We start from the raw sequence: 22,418 nt of genomic DNA on the forward strand, positions 1-22,418 counted from the left end.
TGTCTTCTGCCGTGCGTGGTAGCAAAGGGTGTCGCAATCCCCCACGATGTCCCCAATTTACGCGTAGTCCTTCTCTGACTAGCCATGCAAGCCCATCTCTCATGACATGGTAGCCATGCCAGCCACAATATGACCATAAAGCCCAGTCCCCAAACCCCCTCCTCAACTCCTACCAGGACTCAACGGCCTATTAAATCCACCCTGCCGATTCATATACTGCCTAGCCTGCAACTGCTTATCCTTCCTCACCCCAAAGTTCTTATCGTTCCCGGGCACCTTTGTGTTCTTCGTGCTTTTGAACCCGCCGAAACCCATGATCTTCAGCATCTCCCACTCTTCGTCGTCCATGTCTTCGGGCTTCTGGCGTGAGTCTTTCATCTCGACATCGGGTGAGGCTTCTTCTTCTTTCTTGATAGGGTTGATGGGGTCGACGGTGGAGGAACGGGGACCTGTTGGGGGAGGTCGGGCACTGCGAGCAGGAGGCGCGTTGTCGCTTCGAGGACCTTTGGGTGGCTGGGGCGAGCGGTCGCGGAAGTTGGGGCGCTCGTCTCGTCCTCCTGCGCCTCTCCTGTCGTCGCGGCCCCGTCCGCGGTCGTGACCTCGTCCTCGTCCCCTTCCTCCCCTTACTTCCCTTCCTCCATTATCGCGCTCGTCCTTGCGGAAAGGCGATCTCGAGCGGTACCGGTTGTCGCGTCGGGCGCCGCGCTCTTGCGGACTGCGTGAGCGGTTGCCGCGGCGCTCGGTGGGTGTGCCGCCTCGATCGCGGGTTTCGCGGGGTGCGCGCCGCGTGTCGCGCTCGAAGGGGTCGCTGTAGGTTGCGCGTGGTCGCTCGTTGTCTGCCATGGTGTGGAGGGGGGTGTGGGGGGTGTGGGTGTGGTTGGCGCAAGGGAATTATTTGGTGAGTTGGGTGAGTTTGGGCGCCAAGGCTGAGGGTTCAGCCCTACCATGGTGCAGGTGCTATGCGCAAGGCTCAATCATGATACGTGGAAGTCGAAGAGCTAGGTTAGTAGACAGAGTATCACTTCACTGATGTCATTTAAAGGGCAAAAGCAATGGAGTTTATCATGTTATTCGTTATGTACGACTGCTGCATCTCGAAGAGACGCAACATCATCCGCACGTGAGACCGTTCCCACTCCAAGGCAAGAGCTCTCTCGCAGTGTGCTCTCATCTCATTGCCTGCGCATCGCGCATCTCGCTCTCCCATCAATGATTGCCGTAACGCCGTCGCCCTACTAGCCAGGGTATCTCAAAAGCTCAACTCAAACCTGCGACCAGCGCCGATGACCTCAAACCAATGACATCCAAGCTTCCTCAGATCTCATCCTCCTCCTCATCAAAGTCATCCTCAGAGCCCATGTCGTACAGAATGCGACCACCCTCGCCCGCACCCTCACCCTTCTGCGCATCAAAGTAAGGCAGCACAACCTCCTCACGAGCCTGCTTCTGTTTCTCCGTGAGAGCAAGGTTGAAAGTTGAGTTGGGGTTCTCAGCGACATCTTGGATAAGTCCGGACACGTTGCCGGCGTATGCGGGCTGCATGTCGAGGAGGATGACGTACTCCTGCTTGAGGGTGCCGTTGGGGATGCCAGGCATGGGGTCGTGGTAGTCTTCCGGGCGAGGCGTGCGGAGGAAGTAGGTTTCGCCCTCTGGCTTGCCGGACTTGCGGCGGAACTCTGCTTCCATGACTATGCCGCGGTTGTCGTTGGCGTCGAGGTCTTGGATGATGCCTTCGGCGGCTTCCAGCATGCCCCAGGTGGGCTCGGGAAGGCTGCGCTCTGCGGCGGCTTTGGCGGCGAGGCAGTGCGCGAAGGACTTGCAGGTTATGATGGAGGTGGCCATGTACTTGATCAGCTCCAGGGGTTGTGGGGCGTATGGTGACTCTGTGGGGTTGTCGAGCAGGTCTTGGTGGTAGATGCCGACGAGAGTAGAGGCGAACTTGTGAACAACGAGCTGGAACAGCGCGGTCATGTCGACGCCATAAGTGTGAAGGAGCTCGTGGAGATTGTCGATGACGACGATACTCTCCTTGGCATCATCCATGGCCTTGCGCAAAGCCTTCAAGATCTCGTCGCTCGTCATGCCGAAGCCCTGGACGGTGCGGATAGGTGCCATGGCCTGACCAGACTCGAATGTGACGAAAACGACGTTGACGTTGCGAGAGAGTGCGCGGCGGGTGATCTCGCTAATAAAGATGTCGGCACGCTGGTTGAGGTCATCGAGGACGAGCGTGAAGGGCGATCCATTGGTGCGGACGTTGAGCACCCTGCCCATGAGGTGGATGGAATGGCGTTGGTGCTGCATGAGCGTGAATGGCTTGTTGAAGGCGCGCGGAACAGGGAGTTCACGTCTACGTTTGCGACGGCCAGTGAAGTTGCGGTTATCTTTCTTGATCCACTGCGCGGAGTCTCTAGCTCGGATCTTGACCGGTCGCGGAGCAGGCTCGTTGATGTCGAAGTCGTCAGCGAGCCAGCGATCTTCTTCGATTCGTAGCTCTTCTTGGGCCTTCGCCAACCACGTTGCCAGATCAAACTGGACAGTGCCGTCTGAAGGCAGAGTATAGGTGGTTTGATTGCTGTAGTCCGGAAACTGGTCAGTCCAGTGGTTGGTGAACTGGTCTAGTAGCAGACTCATGCTGTAGATGGTGTGGGTTCTGAATGTATGGAAAGAAGTGCTTTTGGGGAATTGATTGAAGAATTGTGGGAATGGAGTGTAGTAGTTGAGTGTAGGTTGGAGAAAAGGATTTGAGACTGAAGGAGCTGAAGACTCTGCTTCATCTGTGCGGCAGGGGGCTGGGAGTAACGAGAAGAGTTTTAATCGAGGAGGCTGGTTCATGGCCAGCCGATGACGACTGAGTTGACATACCTGAAGTGAAGGTGAAAGGGCGTCTTTTGTGGGTGTGCAGGAGGTAGATTGAGGCTGGATGTCAGAACGACGACAGCGAAGAGATCTCCAGTATCTCTAGGTATATCCTTCTAAGACTCAGGTTGCTCTGACTGTAAAATGCGCAATATCCCCAAGTCTTGGCAAAGTCGTGATGGTGTTTCTGCTCGTACAGTCATTTTCGACCACGCTAAGGCTCACCACTAGCGGCGTTGCGCCCTCCTTGCCCCACATACCCGGTCTCCACCGCGCATCCCATCGCCGCAGCATGAACACGCGCCCGCCAGTCAACATGAAGTACACATCATCCCTTCTAACCCCGACATGACAAGCAATGCGCCATTATCTGCGTCGTCGAAGCCGCCACGGCCAAAATCGCCGCATTTCCCGCCCCACAATGCTCCGCGCGTTTGGTTCATCACAAGAGGCGCTTCGCCTATTGCCATCGCGTTAGCGCGGCAAGTGCTGGAACATGGCGACTATGTTGTCGCGGGCGTTATGCCGCTGGAGTTTGAGAAAAGAGAAGGGCAGAGTGAGGATTTTCGGACGTTTTTGGAGGATGTAAAGGGAACGGACCGATGGCGCGAGCATTTGAGGGTCGTTGGGTTGGATAGTAGGTGAGTATTTGATACCGGTATTTATCGTGGGGTGTTGCGCATTGCTGACGGTTTTGTTTTGTAGGGTGGTTGGCCAATGTCAAGCAGCCGTTGCTGAAGCTGTGGAGGCTTTTGGGCGCATCGACGTGTTGTTGTGCGCTGCTAGTGAAGGTTGTGACCCTGCCAGCTTGAAAAGATGAAACTGACATTCCATGTGTGAAGCTGTGATCGGCTCCGTAGAGGAACTCGCGCAGACTAGCCGAACAAGAAGTCTAGTCGACGAGATCTTTGAGATCAACTTCTTCGCGAATGTCAACATCATCAAAGCTGTTCTGCCAATCATGCGCGAACGGAAGAATGGGCATATCATCGTGATAACCGGTATCAGTGAGTCACCGTCACCATCAAAAGCCGTCTTTGACTGATCTCACCCTTTCCAGCTGGCCATTTGGGAACACCTGGTCTAGGAATGTACTGCTCCTCCCAATGGGCCGTCGAAGGCTACTGCGATGTACTCAAGCACCACCCCCAACCCTTACCACCACCCCATCTAACACCCACCAGTCCCTCGCCTACGAAATCGCCCCCTTCAACGTAAAAATGTCCCTAGTCCAAGCCAACATGGAAGTCAACGTCCTCACCAACCGCATAACCTCCGTGCCCCCCATGTCCGAATACCTGCAAGGCGAGAATCCCGCGCCCCTAGCCCGAGAAATCTTCTCCGGCCTCCTCGACAAACTAGAAAGAATCGACAACCCGTCTGCCCACCCCCCATTCGACGAAAACACAAATACAACAAAATCTCCCGGAGACGAAAGCGTAATGTCAGACACCAACCCGGATGCAGAGCCCACCATGGGCGATTTGTTGAGTTCAGATACGGTGACGAGTTTGTATGCGCCGTTGCCGGTGGGGGTTAAGAGTAATTTGATTGCGGAGACTGTGCATGCGCTTACGGCGATTGGGGGGCATGATAATCCTCCTGCGAGGCATATTGTGGGGACCGAGGGGGTTACGGCTGTGAAAGAGAAACTGAAGACTACGAGTGAGGAGTTGGAGGACTTTATTGAGGTTAGTGGGGCGGTGGATATTGCGCAGAGGGATGGGGAGGCGATGGGGGGGTTGGGGTTGGGTGTGGATCATGGGATGATGTGAGGGTAGTGGAGATGGGGATATTGCGTGGCAGAAGTAGTGGCGGGTGTATGCTCTCTCCTTGATGCGTTTGGTATCTCGACTTCTACCAAATGCGTTCGCGTCCTTCATCTCTACTACGATCAAATTCGTCCAAACTACCTCCCGGTGCGAAGCCCGTAGAACGCATTCTCGGTCGATCTTCCATTTGATAGGAAGCTTGGTGCTTGGTCATGTGTACATGGCAAGAAGGTCAAAGATGAAAAGCCTATGGAGCCGCGGCGGAAGCAGCCGAGGCCGCTGCGCCCAAATTACGTCATCGACCCTGCACCTAGGGGCTCACACATCGGGCACGCTCTTTCTCGCCCTTCCTCTGCGCAGCGTCTGAGGCAACGTCTTCCATCCCATATAGCCATGCTCACCCTGCTTCTTTTCCACTCCGTCTATCAATCTGTGCCTTGCGTCCATGTACCACACCCGCCAAACTGCCGGTTAGGTCAGTACACGTCTTCAGCGGCCCCGGATCCGGGTTGCACTTACTCAACAGGACCGCGAGGGTCAAAGGAACCGCGATGACTGCGACAAAGGATCAGCGCGCGTCTTACGAGCAGGTCGTGGCAGTTCACATACCCCACATCAGCCAAAAGTCCTGCGAGACGGTAATATGATGCGGCCACTCATCCTGCAGCTTCATGAACTGGCTACCGAAGATGGAAGCTACCGTGCCTAGCGGCATGAACCATAGCGTCATGACGGCGATTGTCTTCATACTCTGGTTCTCCGACTGCATCAACTTGCTATCGCCCTGCGTGACGATGTTGAACGATAAGCCGATGATGTTCGAGATGCGCGCATTGAGACTTGTCAGCCGTCGCTGCGTTGATTCAAATAGAGTCTGTCGATATTTGAGTGCCTCTTTGGTTTGTCTCTGTAAGGTGTTCGGATTAGTGCCCATCAGCGCTGTATGATGGGTATACAGATCGTTTAGTGTGGCTAATGCTGCTTCACAGTTCTCGTGGAGGTAGATGGCATGCTTGGCCAGGTTGTGGAGCCCAGTGAAGAGGTCCTTCGGCAGTTCCTCTGTTGCTTTTCCAACCCTACTGGCTATCCCCAAGGTTTGCTGACAGTACATTAGCATGACATTTGGTCAAACGAGGAGCGCACGCACCGTTTCCAAAGGCCCGAACGTATCCGACACAGCCCAGGCTGTCCAGTCCAGGAGCTTGTACATCTCCTCGAACACTAGCTCGAGCAGCATGTGCGGATCTTCCAGCAATGCCTCGCACGATGTCGTCTTCGTCAGTGCCCGAAGGCGGTCGCGTAGGGTGTGAGGTGCACCGAAACATATCATCTCTACTGCGGCTTTGGTCTGGTTAGGAGCCAAGGTCTCATCACTGTCAGAACTCGACGTTCGTACAGGCGGAGGCGGGTCGTCTGCTTGTTTCCGGATCTTCAACACGATGCCTGTCTTGATCCAGGAAAAGTTCGCCTGGCTTTGAGCTCCCGCCGCCTGTCGACTCTTAGCTTCTTTGCCCTCAGCCTCCACGAAACCTGGGCCCGGGGCGATCTTATTATCGATCACTGCCAACGTTTTACACAGGAGGTGGAACCAGATCCACGTCGTGCCATCGGCGTCTTCGCGCGCTGCGAAAGATTGAGAAACGTCTCGCAGGCTCTCGTCTACAAACGCGCTCGGAATACCGCATGAATCGAAAAGATCCACCAGTGCATCTGCTCCAGGTGTTGGTGTGTCGCGAGGCGCAAATCTATAATGATCAGTATCTCGGATGCCTCTGGCGGAGCTACTCACATCACGCGAACCATCCCTTTACTCGCTGATTCGAGATCTGGTACGGATTTCAGGCCAAGTTTCTCGATTCCCTCATCAGCCTCATCAAGCCATTCGCAAAGGTCTAGTGTTATGTCAGCGGCGTCTGGCTGCTTCGCCGCAGCTGCAACAGCTCTCCTCTGGAACTCGTCAAAAGGTTGTCGATCAGCATTTAATCGCCGACACAAAGTCGTCCTCTTGATGGGTTTCATTGCGGTCAAAGGCGACAGTAAAAGTGCGAATATTATGACTTCCAGAGAGCTCTCAGTACTCCAGCACTTGCCTACGTTGCATGTGTACTTTACTGACAGCACCAACACGAGGGCGTCCGTCCGATTGCACTGCTCGTTTATCAGCCCTGGTCAATCATGCGGACAAATCAGGCGCCACGGATTTCGAGGATACGGTAGCCGCGCACCCTGTCAAGTGAAAATCTGCTTAGCATCGCTCTCGTGGTGTGATGTACGAAAGCATGCGGCCACGGGCCAGCGGTTCTGAACTTGGCGTTTCTCAGCTTTGGTCCGAAGCGGTAAACGCAATTTCGAGAGCTGAAGGGAGTGTCCGAGCGAGCCTATCGGCAGAGGCCGTCAGCGCTACGCTATTGGTGGCGCAAGGCTGAGGATGCCAAGATGGCAGCTGGTAAACAGCCGAGCCCCTCGAAATGGCACTGTACGCGAGAATGCGAAAAGCGGTACCTGTCAAGTTCAATTTACAGCAAGACCCGTTGGTACTCGGGCGCACCAAGGACGATGCATCACTCGGATTTCTGCGCCCGGCGAATGTCGCTGCCGCACCTACCAGGCGCAGGCATGCCTTCGAAGAACACAAACTCGTTTCGCGAACGTCTGTCGTGATGCGTAGGCTGTATATGCTCCTACAGATCTCAGCTTCAACTCCAAACTTCATGCTATTCACCGTTTGCATGGCGCTCGTCTACGAGGCGGCAAGCCCCGCGTACCGTACATACGCATGAACGATGCTTCAAGCCACACCAGATGACAAGGATAGGCGAAATGCAAAGTCCCCGAGGTCGCCCACCGCACCAACAAATCCAAGACATGGACAACGTCCAGTCCGATAACTGACATCCACATGGCGTGTTACCACCGTGTGGTACTGAAGGCCGCATCGATAGGGCCTCGACCCTTTTTGGACATGTCTCCTGCATACAGGGTCCACCCCAAACGCCACGATATCGTGAAGTGGAAGTTAGAGGGTCCGAATGCGAGAGAATGGCCAATCCAAGAAAGGTAAAATTTGAGCTGAAGTCCAGGATAGAGTCAAAAGCAATGACTCCAGAAATGCGCGCGTCCAGGCAGGCGCTTTACCCTTGTGCCACCTGACCACATTCTATTAACGGACCTGAACCAGATAAGACTACACACGATCGCCGGCCTCAAGGTCTCCAAAGTGTACATTCAAGATCACCGCCGCTCAGTTTCACAAGCCGATGTTGAATGGTACAAAGACTCTCCGCCCTCCGCGTCGATCACCCGCTAACCATCTCAAGGCTTACCCTCCAAATCTCTCTGGAAGACACGGAGGTGGCTTCGATCCCGGCAGTGGTACCTTTGTACAAGTACCGTCGTATCAGCAATCTTATCCGGTACGTCCTTGCTTCTGTCCTGTTGATTTATGATACCCGCCTGACCTCATTCATCAGACGCAACCGCATCACGGAGGTGGTTACGACCCAAACAATACTCCTCTGAAGCCTGCAGTTGTCGTGCAACACCAACCAGTCCCACACCCACACCCCACGCTCGCGCCTCAAGTACGTGTCCGCTTCTCCGTTCTCCATGCCTTTCTCATAGATGCACAGGCACCAGCTGGATATCCTAACCAGCCCTATCAACAGCATCAACAACTGCCGCCCCAGCATTCCAACCAGCAGTCAAGCTTCATAAATCGACTGTGTGCTTGCTTTGCCTAGCATTACTTACGTGATGGCGAAGATGATCGGCAACGACACTCAGGCTTCCGTCCGCGAAGTTGCACCATATGGACATTCACCTGCCTCCCAAGACGACCATGAGGCCAACCAGAGGCGTCTAGGACAGTCAGTAATAGAGGTATGTGGGCTGGAATTCCAAGTACTGGGATCTTCTAACGCCATCCAGCGCAACGGATTGATAGCACCCAAGGGATACGCACATATCTTCTCCCCGTGGACTACAATAAAGTGGGAGCGCCCCAACTTCTACCGCAAGCCTGGTCTTGCGTACCAGAAGCTTGGTCAGAACCGACATCGAGACATCTTTGATCGCGAATGGACTGGCGACTACGATGATCGCTACATCTCATCTTGGGACGGAAAGGTCTCTAAGCTTGTCGTACAAGCTGTCGATGATATCTACGAGAATAACACAGGATCTACCTACAGGCGGACCTTCGTCCGCAACGTCGCGCCTGTCTACATGCGATTGGCGAATTGGCCGTTCAATCACATCGACTTCTCGCGCCATGGCGGCAACATCCCTAACGAAGACCTTCCTATGCTTTGTCTCAAGTGGTTCGTCGCATCCTGCTTCATCACGATCTTTGTGAGTCCATTTCATCCGCATTTTAAACACACAACTGACGGCGCGTCTAGATTTCCAGTCCAAGCCCCGCTGAGATCGCGTCTCGCAACGGTGGAAGCTACGATGGCCTGCCATACCAGTACTTCGGATATCCCAAGGTCGCCAAGAACGCGATCGAGATGCACAGGCCCCAAGGTCATGCTTCCAGCCAAGCCAATCCTGTTGCCGAACGTGTGTTGCGTCCTCGATATCTCTGCTTCTTGCGAGAGGCAGGAAGGCCGGCCATCATCACCAAGGTCGACGATTGGTAGGTCAATGATGCCGTACCTCTAATTCATCTCTGACGTTTGCAGGCTGGCTCAACATGATGCTCACGATCTCTCGTACGTCTTCATCGCGTATACAGCTGAGCAGTTCAACACTCCCGAGGATTTGGGGGTTTTACATCAAATGGCTGACGTAGCGGCGCGCAATGCCGGCGTTATTGCGTATTGGGTGGGGTGCTCTTGCATGCCCGACAACCAGCTCGAGGAAGATGTAAGCACATAACCCAGTCAACATGGTTGTAGTTTCGCTAACGACTCTCGGAGGTCTACCGAATATGCGACGTTATCCGAGGCGCGCAATCTCTCGCAATCGCTGTGTGCCCTCCAGTAAACAACCGCTATGAGATCAACACACCTGATCTCATGCTTCAGCAATGGGGCTACCGAGTGTGGACGTTCCCTGAAGTCCTCTTGGCGCCCGCTGGTAAAGACATCTGCGTCTACGTGCGCGACAGCGATCTGTCGCAGCCACTTCAGGTGCCAAAGAACCAGTTTGCTGCCAGGGTTTGGCAGAATGATGCGCACATCGCGCGACAGGTAAGTTGGCCTCCAACACCAACAGTTACATGACAGCTCATCCCCGCAGCTCATCGACCATTACGAGGGGAACTTGATTCTCAGCCAGCTCGAGCTGGTCACGCTTGCTCTCGAATGCTTGCATAACCGTGACACCACCGAGCATCTTCCCGGAGATCACAGCTACGCATTGATGGGTTTGCTCCGTGTCAGGCCACAAATTGATCGCACGGACTCTGCTTTCCAGGCATTCGCACGGTATGTCGCACCTCAACTGCAGTCACTTGTCGCATCACTCACATCTCACAGACTCTCTCTTGCGAACGGCAGCGATCAGCTTCTCGAACGCCTGATCTGCATGTTGCCCAAACATCCAGACCAGCCTTGGCATTCCATGGACGACGCGTATAACGCCAAGCTCTGGGACATACTGCCACAAGATGTCGGCATCGCCGGCGTTGGAGAAGACGACAGCATCATCCTTGATGGTTGTCGGGCTGCGAACGTTCGGTGGAAGTCTTTTACACCTGTCGCCCACACCCGGCGTGATTCCTGGAAGCGCTTCCTCGCGAAGGGAATGCTTCGCCTCAGCGGTATCATCTTCATCGCTGCATGCGTACTCGTCGCTATTCCCGGAATCACAAACACTATCGGCATCGTCCTGCTACTATACTCCTTGGTGGTCATGGGCCTATCACCATGGCTGCTACGCCTTCTCTTCCTTGGCAAGTTCTGGGAACAGCAATGCTGGTTCTTTGGCTTCGAAGGCTACATGGACCTGGACACGATCGAGAGCCAAATCTTCGGTGGCAGGCTTGGGCGCATGAAGTGGACCGTATGTATGCTCTCGTCCTGTTGATGACGTCGCGCTAATCTCGTCGTCGCACTCCATAGGCAGCAGCTAGTCCATTGTCAAGACATCATCGCAATATTCACGGCGAGTGCGTTCCCGTTGATCCGACTTCCGATCCTGCTGTCGCAGCTCTCGTACAACGAGCGAAGACTGCTGGACCAGGCGAACAACGCGTCTTTACTCTCGTCGACACCGGTAACATGACTGCAACACTTTTCCTCGCCGAGCGTCCACCCGTGTGCTTCCTCATGGCTGGCTCTGAAGGCGGTATGAAGCGCATCATCGGCTGCTCTTACGATTGGACTACCGCGACTATGTACAGGGAGACTGTGTTGCGGATGGGGACCCAATTCGAAGACAAGATGCAGCGTGTTGGTCGCGTGAAGATCGGATTCAAGCGTAAGCAGCATCCTTTCGGACCGTTCGATCAGGTTGGTGAGGCGCAAGGGAAGGAGATGCAGTAGGGCTCGCGTCTCTCATATTTTGTATCTTTTGCATGGGGCTACATTTAGTCATGACGGAAGTAATGTAGTGCGAATGATGTATCTTGTAGTCGTTGAGTTTTTCTTATCCACTGGACGTAGTCGAGTAATGTTGTTGTCGTCCTCATGGTCTTGCGTTACTTGACGATCGTCGAGGATCTAATGCTATGTCAACCTTTCCAGCATGAGTGGTTCTCCGCTCGACATCTAGTCTTGATCCGTGCGGCGAAGCACAGTGGTGGTGTCGTTGCCTGGACTCTTTCACTCCACTAACGCAGTTAGCTTGACCCACACTTTTGCTACGGACGAGTACTTACCCCTCGCTAATCCAAGTGTTAAATGAACTTTGGACTGCTATTATTGTTAGACTAAGCCATTAGATGTACAACAAGACGCGTGGACAACCATCCGATTAGACCCTAAGTCATCGCGACAATGCATTGGCTATTACTTCTTCTGTTGACAGCCTCCATGGCTAGTACACCAATCGCAGCACCTCTCGATGGCCCCACCTCAGATCTCTATGAGAACACAACAGTGGTAGCCGACGCGGAGGTCAACGTAGCTTCCACCAAGTACGTTTGGTCTGGTCTAGGCGACTCATGGGCGGTGAGTACCTGAATCCGCGGTCGCATCGATCGTCGGAGACATTCGCTGAACCCAGTGTAGAGCGGCGTCTCATACGGCTTCTTCGGAACCACCGACTACGACGGAAACATGGACCACTGCCTCCGCATAAACCACGCATACGCCCCGCAAATGAGCCACGACAACTCCTGGATCCCCGAAGGCCGCGAACAAGAGTTCCACTTCCAGTCCTGTTCAGACACCCGCTGGCGACAGATCGACGCCGAGCCGCATCTGGGCCATATCCAGTTGAACAACGTCCCTGACAACGTCGACATGATCGTGTTACAGGCCGGGGGCAACAACGCGAACTTCGCTCGCGTCGCATACGCATGTATATTTGCGCCACAAGGTGCAGAATACGGTCCCGAGTACCCGGATCAAAACGGTCAATGTGCGAAGGAGCTCGAAGCTACAAAGCAGTACATCCTTGGTACAGGGCGCGACCAGCTTTTCCAAGACGCGCGGTGGATTGTCAATCAAGTCTTCGACCATCCTAAAGTGAAGAAGAACCCAAAGTTCCGGCTCTTTGTAGTTGGCTACTTCCAGTTCTTCTTCGACGAGGGTGGCGAGGGCGATTGGTGTAGCAACGTGAGCTTCGGTTTGCGGTCTAGTGATCGTCCGAGGCTTACTCTTGCTTTGCGGAAGCGCATTAATGCGCTTATTCGCTATCTGAACAAGGCCATCGAGGACGGGGTCAAGGGCAGCTTTCATCCGGAGCGAGCGACCTTTGTCGATACCGATCAGTATCTTGAAGGTCACCGGTTTTGCCAACCTGGTCACACGCTGTATGACCAATATTTTGGCGACAATGTTTATCTTTGGAACATGTCTCCGAGCGGTATCTTTAGTTGGCAGGGCGAGATAGTGGGAGGTATAGACGATGGCGATGGTAACGCAGGAGAAGGACGCCAACCGACGCAAGCCGAGTTCGAGCGCTGGCTTGAGACCGGTAGATTCACCGACGACCCTCGCGAGATCGAGTTCAACTTGACTGCTGCGCTCCAGTCCGGTAACGATGTAGCCGTCGCAGATGATCCAGATAACCTGCAGTGGCTCGACATGATCGGCCCGTATCAGCAGAACTACCCCGGTTTGACACTCCGACCGTTCCACCCCACGGAGAGCGGCTACCGTGAGATGGCGAAGGCGATCATGACGAAGGTGAAAGAGAAGCTTGAGATTGATTACCCACCTAAACCTGCTCCAGCTCCGACTCCATCAAAGCCGAAGGCCACCCATTCGATCCAGATCTTACTGGCCAGCTACGGTGCTAGTAAGTGGTGGCAGATCTACCAGGGCCCGCTAGGTGTACCAGTCAAACTTTGTGTCGACGATGGCCGCTTCAAGGATGCTGTCATTGACGAAGAAAAATTTGAGAAGGACATGTATCAGAACGACGCCAATATCCACGATCCACCTTACGTGACGGCGGGCAAGAAGTGGCCTCTTAAGATCGATGGCGAGGAAGACTGTTCTTTCGAATCCAGCGCTAACAGTCCCGGGTTTCTCAAGTGCGGAGGTGGTCTAGAACTGGACTTCGCGGCCGATCCTCAAAAGGGTGATAAGACTGTCACTTGCGGAGCGGTGCAGGGCCGGTTGGATAATGTAAAGTTGCATCGCGCGTGGTATGTCGAGTACTGAGCTGTGCACTCAGCTGACGGGCGACTTGGTGTTGTTGTGCCATATCCGCTGGACGGTCTCATAAATGAAGATATCGAGTAGGCGGATTGGGGGCTGTATTAGTACGCAGAACAATGCTCGACGACACGCTGAAAGGATTTAGACTTCTGGGTTCCACGTTTAGTGGGTATCATCTGTTCCCTTGAACAGAGTGAGATATTAATGTACATCTGGGTAGGCAATGGACAGATATATAATGTGGTGACCAAATCTCTTCTCATCGCAAGTCCGTGATGACCATTATTGAGGAAGCCGCATGTAGATCTCACTCATCGCCAGCTGCGCGACGGACGATGCTAGTCACATGACGTGCCGCATAGGACAAGAAATTCGATAGGTCTTGAGCTGCTGCTGATGCCGGGCTGGTCGTAGTGTGATGTCGGCGAAAGCGCGTGTGCTGACGCTGAGGACGCGATGAGTGAAATTCAAGAAGACAAGACGCGTCGCGTCGCGTGTGTGGGCCATGGTTAGTCAGCATCGCCAAAGTCACCGTAGCTTCCTTTCTGTGGCCCTGCGGTGCAAGATCACCATCGGCAGCCTGGCTCAGCATCGATTTGCGCAGTCTACATCCAAGCATTTCACGTTGCCGTAGATTGCGACGATCTTCTGAGATGCATCAAAGAGTATTCCGCGTGACTGTACCGCTGCAATGTCGCTGCCGCGGCCGAATTCGCCGGTGCGAGGACGTACACGTTGCGTGGTGAAGACGCGACAACGCTCCAACACCCTCATAATGACTGATGAGCTCGAAAAAGACCGAATATCCAGCATGCCTTCAATTTCACAGTGTGCACGAAGCGTTACTTCTACCGCATCTGCTCCAGCCCAGACTGACCTCTGTACTTGATCATGCAGGCGCGTAGCAGGCTCTCTGATCGCAGCTACATGCAATCGAACGATCGCAAAGCACATCACCTGAGACATTCGGCACAGATCAGTCACTCTGGACTTTATCTTTGAAACCTAACCACCTATCTAGAGCCATGTGGGCGTGTTGCTAGGCGCTCGCGTGCGATACCGGCCGCCAGGTAAATGTAAGACATCTTCCTCTTCCCTAACAACAGCACGCGCCTCACGCACTCGCGTCTCTGTTTACTTTATACACACGCTATATTTGATCTCGTTCGTCCTTTGTGGGATCTAGTTGCTTCCTCACATTATCATTCTACTGTTACATCCCACGTCTATCATCATCATTGACCTAGGGTCACCACATCCGCCCTTCTCAGCACACCGTATCTTTCCGTTTGCCATGGAAGACAACTCCGACGCTACTCTCCACTCTGGCTTTACCTTCCGCGCCATGAACGTTAGACTTCCGTCAGCAAGGAAGCTTTCCATTGTCCTGCTCGCCACATTCGCACTGTTCGCCCTACTCGCCTCTACCTTCTCCTTCGCAACGATGACCGCATTCGCGACCTCCGCTATCGAATTGGCAACCTTCGCCCTCGAGTTCGTGCCCTCCCCTGGCAAAGCATCTATCCAGATCTCGAATGTCACGTTCAACTACGTGGCTAGCGTCGCAGACGGTGGAAAAACAACGATGGGCTGCACAACCTGGGTCTGCAACATATTTCCCGTAGTGGCATGGGTGACGATCTCTGTATTTCTCACCTTCGCACTAGGCATCGTCAGCTGTTTGATGCTTGTGATGCTATGCGGAGGGGTTGAGAAGATGAAGACTCTTGCTCGGGTTGCATACCTTGTGTCTATTTATGCCTTGCGATATAGGGCCGATAGTTTGTGGGTGGGCAAGGGAATATCGACAAGGGTTTCGTCGCACGAGGAGGGTATAGGACTACGGTTTACGAGAGTTGCCGTGACTGTGACTACAGTGGAGACTATAGAGTAATTAGTGGTAAGAAGAGCTCTGGATTGATAGTCGACGGACTGTTAACTTGGGTATGCATCCTCATGGGTAAGTTGTGGCTGTGCGAGATATATGTGAGGCATATACTAACTTCGTATCATCACCACTTCAGCACGGCGGTATATCGAGACATCGCCGGGCATACTATCACAAACGCGGAAGCTGAGGGAGGGACATGAAATTGGGACAAACGTTGGTGGACATTTACGTGGATGGAAAGGAACAAATTGCATTTGAGATTGCCGTACGAAGCACACATGGGAGAAACCAGTAGCTCATTATTTCTTTTGTATTCAATAGTCGCGCAGCACAATAAATAGACGCAAATATGAGCTCCTTCTCAGCACAAGCAACAAAGCAAACTTGCCAATAATGCTCCTGCAGCAAACATCAATCCACGCCATATCTCACCTTCCGCACCACTCTCCCTTTCCAAAACCCCAAAACCATCATCTCACCAGCCATCCCTCATCATCAAATCTCCAACCTACCCACAAACCCCTCACACACCACCAAACCCACCCAAAAACCCCACTATCCAAACCATGCCCGACCAAAACATTCCCCCCAACATACCCGCTGCCCGTCACGCTGCTGAAAGAAAGTCCTGGATCATCAAAATCTACTGTATCATTGCATTTTTCGACTTGGGAATTTTTGGCCTATTCCCGAATTGGTGGGCAGCAAATAGTCTAGCGGTGGTGACCGCGTTGTTGTATCTGGGGGTCCGTTATTTGGCGAATATGCATGCGGCAGCCCAGGAAGATGATGGAGATGATGCTGTTGAGCTGCGAGAAGGTGTGGGGCAGGGCATGGTTGCTGGATATATGGCGGGAGATAGTGAGGGGAGTGTTGATGATGCGGAGGGATTGGAAGATGCAGAGGACAGCAACGACGATGATGATGGGGAGGATCGACATGAAGAGCACGGCGAGCAGCCAGAAGAAGTGGAGATCGAGGAGGGAGCCGCTTCCGAAATCCGTTCTACGCAGATTAACATCCACATACACCGGGGTGGGAGCATGTACATCAACATGATGCAAGGCGGAACGTTGCATGTCAATGTTTTCGGGGAGGTGGTAGGCTTGGATTCGGAATAAGGGTATCAGAACGCGAGCTTGATAGATCAAGAAGAGAGCACGGAAGAAGGTAGGATGAAAGAGATGAACGCGCTAGGTTCTGTGAATGCTGGACCTGCTCTCACGAGTGTCCGCGCTTGATTTGGTTCTGGGAGGTATATAGGTGACGTATACATAGGAACATGTTGCCGAACGTATCAAATGTTTCAGCCACCGCCATGTTATCAAGCTACTCCTCCGTGCTGGGCGGGCTCACAGCTTTGCTCCCTTGAATATCTTGCCGAGAAACCGGGGTTGTACGTCCGTGTCCAGTGACTTTCTGACCGTCCTAAGCAACAGCAGTCACCTCCGTAGGCACAATGCTAAAGTCCACAGCCGGACCCAATCCAGTATGCTTAACAGTCTCGCTACCCGTGTACGTGTACCTCACTTCACCCCTACCACATGTCAGCTCTCACCATCCCTCAACCCCCTCCCCCTACCTCCTCCCATATGATATACTCACTGCATAAACGTGTACTGCACACTAACAGTCGCGCCGACATCACTCCCGCGGTTGAACTCTTGCGTCTGCACATCGCCCGGTACATCGATGCCGACCACGCCGCAGGACTTGTAGCCACCCTGGAGACTAGTGCCAGAACAAAATTCGGCATCGAAGGCTGGTTGGCCGGAGGGACCGGTGGGCGCGGTGACGTTGAAGGAGTAGCGGCATGCTGATGCGGTGCAGACGCTGCTGAAGTCGGTGACGTCCCAGGTCCAGTCTGCGCTTCGGGGAAGAGTCGCTGCGGATGCGCTGGTAGCGAGGAGGATGAGGGCGGTGATCTTGGAGAGCATCTTGAGTATTTTTTATGGTCGAACGGGGTGGATCTATGAGAGATCTGTCGGCGTTGGTGGTGTTGGTTTCTGCTTCAGCCCGACGACGATGAGTCTTTATAACTATGCTAATCGTTTACGGGGCTATGGTTGCAACAGCATAGCTGATGTCGCTCCTGTGATGATGTGACGATGCAACGTCGCATAGCCACAGTCCTTCGAACCGTCTCAGGCAACTCCGGGTCGAGTTCGGTCTCCGCGGTTTACAACGCCACTCGTATGCGCAAGGCTCCGCTGCAATGGCACGTAGATCATCGCTGTACCACGACTACGGCATCGCGGCATTTCCTCTAACAATTGCCGCTTTGGGAGGGTTGGTGAATGTTCCACAGTGCTTACTGATGGTGACAAGCGTGGCCGAGGGTGCCAAGAAAGGAACTATGCAAGAATAGATCAACTGCAAATTTCCAGTGACGCGTCCGTGGCCCATGTTCAGTCCCCGGAGAGTGCATCATCATAGCCGACGGTGATGAGGTCGTCCTCGTATCCAGTAATGGCACCTCGTACTGCACCTCACGCAGGCACAGTCAACGTCTCGCCCGTGGTAACCCTCTTCTTGCTCACAGGCGACCCCGTATAGACATGGCTATCGGTAACTGATCTCATCATGCCAGGACGTCGCTGTGTACTAGGCAGGTCGAACGGACTGGCATGGCCATGTGTGGATCCAGGAATAACAAATCTGGGTCTACTACCGGGTGTGGCAACTGGGTCCGCAGGTATCTCGGGGGGCGGAGGCTCCGCAAGCGGGTCGGAGAGGAAGAGGGCGAGGAGCTTTTCAACGATGTCGCGCATACGATCGGGTGTGGCGTGTAGCGGTTTCTCGGACATGTGCTTTCTCTGTAACATCGTCAGCAAACGTTTTAGATTCACGCTTATGGATCTTACCAGTGCCAGTTGTGCACCCTTGAAGGTTTGATGGTATATCAGCTTGTACTCGTCGTCCTTCGCAGCCTCTTCGGCGGCTGCTTCATCACTGCGCTGCTGACTCTCTTCGGCACCAGCCACGGAGGCGCGGCGAGACCTGTTCTGTTTCCGCTGCTGCAAGCCATGCATGCGCATCGCTGCCATGACCACCTTGACCAGTGCGTCCTTGTTTCGCGACTCGGTTGTTGGCTCTTCGGGCTGTATGGGGACCGTAGCGACCTGTGACAGGTTCGATCGCCTGGCATGCGCGTCGGGTTGACCCTTTCGGCTGAGGGGTCTTGTGTCGGAGGTTATGCTCGGTGATCGCGAGAGTGGGCGCGAAGAAGGGCGGGCTAGATGGTCAGAGGCAGACGTTGGTCTGGAGTCGGAGAAAGATGAGGCTTTCAGATCAATAGAAAGCGACGACTTTCGGTGGCTGTATGCCTGCTGAGACTCGCTCACGCGGGCCGCTGCTGCCGAGACTGCTCTTCCACCCCTTCCCCGTGCCTTCTTGTTTGCAATGGTAGCTTCTTCAAAAATGTCTCGTGTGCGTTTGGGTGATGTTGGGGGGTTGTGGAAATCGTGCTGCGGCGGAAGGAATTGAGGCTCGGCGTCCATGGGCAGGTCAACGCTGGTGGCATTTAAAAGATCAGACGAAAGTGGCAGTGCGTGAACTCGAAGCTCAGGAAGTATCTCGGCGTGCGCATTGTCGACGTATGGGGACGAGGATGGTAGCCCAGCTGTGGAGGGAGCGGCGACGGTGCCATAGACGAGGATCTCGGTCACTCTGGGCTTTCGCCCGTCTTCCTCAGCCCTTTGGACTTGTACAAGAAAACCAATTGGCGATTGTGATCGCGCGAGGTCCCACCATTCTTTCGCGGCGTTGTTGGGCGCGTGTGCCAGTGTAGGCTTACTCAGCAGGACTGCCTCGAACCAAGCCTGAGTAGCTTCTTCAGTCGTCCAAACATCTAGACTGGGGCCGGCGGCAAGATATAGCGGTATCCTGGCGATATCGACCGTGGTGAGGAAGCGTAACGACGTGGCGGGGAGGGCTGGGGAAGATGCGACATTTTGCGACGCGAGACCGACGTCTGTGGGGGATCAACGAGTGTATATATTCGATGAATGATGATACGTACCTTTGATAACATTGCCGTCGGGTAGCAGAATATCTCCGCTCCAGATGTCGGTCATTGCGGATGTTCATGTAAGAGTTCGGGTCAGGCAACGCGGGATGCAAGTCGCTATGACGCGCCAACCCCGGAGTCGCGCTAGACACACGCGGCACGTGGGATACCGCAAGGTCCACCTTCCTCGTGGCCATCCTCCTCCTTGACAGATTGAATCTATTGTGTCGCACTAAACTCATTAGACGCAAGAATAGTTCAACATGCCATCTCCAAAGCCTCGCCGAAAATCAACATCGTACAGTGAGATGCCACCACAACTCCGTCCGCGCCTCCCATCCGCGCTTCCATCCCGAGAGCCGCTCAGCCCATCACGCCCATCATAACACACCCAAGCACCCAAGCGCCACCATCGCACTCGCATATCCCCAATGGTTCCATTTTCCCATCCCGGCTTGCTTCCCAACCACATGCCCATCAACGCCCGCGCAAGCACCCGCCGCAACCAGCACCAACCCTGCACTGCGTCTCGTTCCATACCATGTCGTCGCAAAGATAGCCACAGATACAAACACGTCTTTGGCGCCGTAGAGAACCATGACGCGCTCCATCATGGCCCATTCAGAAGATGTGGTTGGACTACTGCTGAAGCCGAAGAAAGAGTAGCCGGTGCGGGGAAAGAACATGTAGATCAGCCCAAATGCGATGAATGTGGCGCTGAACATGGTGGAGATGTAGCGGAGGGATGCGTGGTGGGAGATCGACGACATGCTGGGTAGTCTAGAGACTTTCGAACATGTGTCGTGACGGCTTGCACGGGAAAAAAGGTAAGAGTGGGCACTATTCGCGCGCGATTTGAGGTCCTGTGAGGCTTGACTTCGCGTTCTAGTACAGATACATGCTGCTTTCTATATTCGTATCCTATCTAAAGCGCGGTAACGAAACAACGGGGCTCTCGGGTTCCGAGCGGACCGCATCCCGTAAGCCACAAAGGTTATGCTGTGCGGCCATCCAATTGCGTCTTTCAGTCACGTCTTGTGATATGACGGGAAGTAGTGGAAAGGTGCTGTTCAATTTGCACATCGCTACCTTGTAAGTCATCTACTCGGCCTTATCTCCTTCCGCGTCATCCTCTCCTGCCGTTTCCCCTTGCCCTTCCTTCTTCTTCTCTCCTTCCTTTCCACCCGCGCAAATATCTTCCTTCATCCGTTCTGGCATACCATCCACGATCTTCCTAATCCACTCAAGGCTTTGCTCGTCCACCTTAGAACGCGCGTAGCAGTCCTTCTCGTTGCGCCTTAGCACATCCCTCTCTTCTAGACACTCACCTAGATTAGTTCTCAAAGCAGCCATTCCAGCCATGTGATGGCTGTGCTTGTGCGCTTGTACTACCCCCTTTTGCACGGTCACATTGAGGGCGTGATTGCATGACTGAAGGTCGTGGCTGTAAGCGAGGAGGGCTTGATCGCTTGTGTAGAGCTCCATAGCGGTGAGTGCGGCGATGATGAGGAGGCTGAATAACTGGACACGATTGAGTTCGAAGTGGTGAGGGATGAAGAGGGCGATCAAGAGGACTAGGATGATGGACGCGGCTATTCTGAACCGCAGTGTTGACGCAGCTATTTCAAGCCACAGTGACATGATGAGGTGGTATGCGTTGTGTGATTAGGTTTCTTCTCTTCCTCTTCTATTGATATAGCTACACTTGTAAGCTTGGGTTTGCTGTAAACCAATCAAGGGAAAGAGGTCAAAGAGGTGAATTCATTATTCTAGCCTTCCAGAAGGATTTCCGCTTCACCAGGACCTTCTTCTTATCTCCACACTTCCCCAACATCTATCTCATCCTCTACTTCTCCTCGTGGCTCTCTGCCTGCTCCCTCTTCTCGTCTTTTCTCTTCTTCTCAACAGACAAAATCGAATCCTTCATCTGCGCAATCATCGTATCTATCATCCCCCTTCTCCACTCATCTCCATCGTCTTCCCCGTGCTCTCCAACATGCACCCGCCAAGCATCATCAAACCACCCCAGCATACTCTTCTCCATCTGACATTTGCTCAGCTCAGCCCTTAAAACAGGCACTCCCTTCATAGGGTGATTGTCTTTTAGTACGGTATACTGTTGTGTAACATTTTGCAGGTCGCCTTCGCATGCGTGCAAGCCATGGCTGCATGCTTGTAGGGCTTGGTCGCTTGTGTGGAGGGCTTGACTGCTTGTGCGGAGTTGGTAGGCTGCGATCACGGCGAGGACGGATATGCTTAGCGAGAGGAACCTGGCCCATTTCGGGTACAATACGATGATTAGCGGGGAGTGGATAATGATGCGGACGAACCAGACGGAGGAGTAGGTTGCAAGGATTATTAGTCCAATGATGGTGTACGATGACATGATGGGATGGGGTATACATTGCGCGATGGTGATCTGATCCGTACGTTCTGATGATGTAGCTATGCTCGATGAGATTGGGTTTGCTGCCTGCACTCATCAAGCCGGAGAGATCAAAGAGCGCATCAAATCACCCCAGTATTCCAGAAGTGTTTTCGCGTTTCCAGAACCGTCTTTTCTTTGAAACGCGTAGAACAGGAACGGAGTTCACTCAGCCTCATCTAATTCTGATCGCATCTCTCCATCATCCCTCTCTCGTCCCTCTTTAGCCTCTTCTTCCCCTTCCCCTCATTCTTTTACCTCCTCCCCCTTCCGCCTCCTAATCCCCCAAATCCCCTCCTCCACACGCTCCGACAAGCAACCCCTCAACCCCTTCATCCATTCAGGGTCGTCGTCTTCGTGGTCTGTGAACCGGGCCCATCGACTATCATCAATGCTCTCTTTGAGGCGGGTCTCTAGTTCACGATTACGCTGTACGAGGACATCGAGATTGTGTTTGCATGTTTCGAGAGCCGGGTCGCTTTTGTATGACCGGAAGTCATCGCATCTGGCGAGTGTGCATGCGGTACCGAATATAAACCGCGCTGCTTCCGGAACATGTTCACTGAAGAGAGCGTAGCAGTAGATTGCCAAGATGGTGAATTTGAGGATGATGGACATCATGGCTGGATTGGTATGCTGTAGGCGATATTAATAAGTCTACGGCGATCCTGTTGATATATCCACACGT

At 53.7% G+C, this 22,418-nt stretch overlaps 10 protein-coding genes across 10 annotated transcripts; 3 read left to right on the plus strand and 7 right to left on the minus strand.

Moving 5' to 3' along the window:
• Window positions 1-162: 162 nt before the first annotated feature.
• On the minus strand, window positions 163-843 carry J4E92_010126 (uncharacterized protein; the record flags this gene model as incomplete). The annotated part of the gene is made up of 1 exon (XM_051501467.1): window positions 163-843. One exon carries the CDS (start codon window positions 841-843, stop codon window positions 163-165), a length of 681 nt encoding a protein of 226 aa, XP_051348252.1.
• Window positions 844-1,314: 471 nt separating this feature from the next.
• Window positions 1,315-2,634, minus strand: J4E92_010127 (uncharacterized protein; the record flags this gene model as incomplete). The annotated part of the gene is made up of 1 exon (XM_051501468.1): window positions 1,315-2,634. The coding sequence occupies one exon, from the start codon at window positions 2,632-2,634 to the stop codon at window positions 1,315-1,317; it is 1,320 nt and encodes a 439-aa protein (XP_051348253.1).
• A 573-nt stretch (window positions 2,635-3,207) lies between these two features.
• On the plus strand, window positions 3,208-4,399 carry J4E92_010128 (uncharacterized protein; the record flags this gene model as incomplete). The annotated part of the gene is made up of 6 exons (XM_051501469.1): window positions 3,208-3,500; window positions 3,565-3,650; window positions 3,702-3,866; window positions 3,920-3,990; window positions 4,044-4,303; window positions 4,357-4,399. 6 exons carry the CDS (start codon window positions 3,208-3,210, stop codon window positions 4,397-4,399), a joined length of 918 nt encoding a protein of 305 aa, XP_051348254.1.
• Window positions 4,400-5,232: 833 nt separating this feature from the next.
• Window positions 5,233-6,650, minus strand: J4E92_010129 (uncharacterized protein; the record flags this gene model as incomplete). The annotated part of the gene is made up of 3 exons (XM_051501470.1): window positions 5,233-5,730; window positions 5,779-6,376; window positions 6,421-6,650. 3 exons carry the CDS (start codon window positions 6,648-6,650, stop codon window positions 5,233-5,235), a joined length of 1,326 nt encoding a protein of 441 aa, XP_051348255.1.
• Window positions 6,651-8,393: 1,743 nt separating this feature from the next.
• J4E92_010130 (uncharacterized protein) lies at window positions 8,394-11,119 on the plus strand (the record flags this gene model as incomplete). Its single annotated transcript, XM_051501471.1, has 8 exons — window positions 8,394-8,510; window positions 8,559-8,981; window positions 9,032-9,267; window positions 9,314-9,497; window positions 9,551-9,823; window positions 9,873-10,060; window positions 10,112-10,637; window positions 10,697-11,119. 8 exons carry the CDS (start codon window positions 8,394-8,396, stop codon window positions 11,117-11,119), a joined length of 2,370 nt encoding a protein of 789 aa, XP_051348256.1.
• A 489-nt stretch (window positions 11,120-11,608) lies between these two features.
• J4E92_010131 (uncharacterized protein) lies at window positions 11,609-13,408 on the plus strand (the record flags this gene model as incomplete). The annotated part of the gene is made up of 2 exons (XM_051501472.1): window positions 11,609-11,746; window positions 11,807-13,408. 2 exons carry the CDS (start codon window positions 11,609-11,611, stop codon window positions 13,406-13,408), a joined length of 1,740 nt encoding a protein of 579 aa, XP_051348257.1.
• Window positions 13,409-16,724: 3,316 nt separating this feature from the next.
• Window positions 16,725-17,233, minus strand: J4E92_010132 (uncharacterized protein; the record flags this gene model as incomplete). Its single annotated transcript, XM_051501473.1, has 2 exons — window positions 16,725-16,833; window positions 16,902-17,233. 2 exons carry the CDS (start codon window positions 17,231-17,233, stop codon window positions 16,725-16,727), a joined length of 441 nt encoding a protein of 146 aa, XP_051348258.1.
• Window positions 17,234-17,785: 552 nt separating this feature from the next.
• Window positions 17,786-19,372, minus strand: J4E92_010133 (uncharacterized protein; the record flags this gene model as incomplete). Its single annotated transcript, XM_051501474.1, has 3 exons — window positions 17,786-18,112; window positions 18,161-19,269; window positions 19,318-19,372. 3 exons carry the CDS (start codon window positions 19,370-19,372, stop codon window positions 17,786-17,788), a joined length of 1,491 nt encoding a protein of 496 aa, XP_051348259.1.
• A 1,034-nt stretch (window positions 19,373-20,406) lies between these two features.
• J4E92_010134 (uncharacterized protein) lies at window positions 20,407-20,946 on the minus strand (the record flags this gene model as incomplete). Its single annotated transcript, XM_051501475.1, has 2 exons — window positions 20,407-20,902; window positions 20,939-20,946. 2 exons carry the CDS (start codon window positions 20,944-20,946, stop codon window positions 20,407-20,409), a joined length of 504 nt encoding a protein of 167 aa, XP_051348260.1.
• A 205-nt stretch (window positions 20,947-21,151) lies between these two features.
• J4E92_010135 (uncharacterized protein) lies at window positions 21,152-21,691 on the minus strand (the record flags this gene model as incomplete). The annotated part of the gene is made up of 2 exons (XM_051501476.1): window positions 21,152-21,575; window positions 21,684-21,691. 2 exons carry the CDS (start codon window positions 21,689-21,691, stop codon window positions 21,152-21,154), a joined length of 432 nt encoding a protein of 143 aa, XP_051348261.1.
• Between the last annotated feature and the right edge of the window lie 727 nt (window positions 21,692-22,418).

The sequence above is a fragment of the Alternaria infectoria genome (assembly GCF_024043175.1).
Source record: "Alternaria infectoria strain BMP 0036 chromosome Unknown scaffold_32, whole genome shotgun sequence".
NCBI lineage: Eukaryota > Fungi > Ascomycota > Dothideomycetes > Pleosporales > Pleosporaceae > Alternaria > Alternaria infectoria.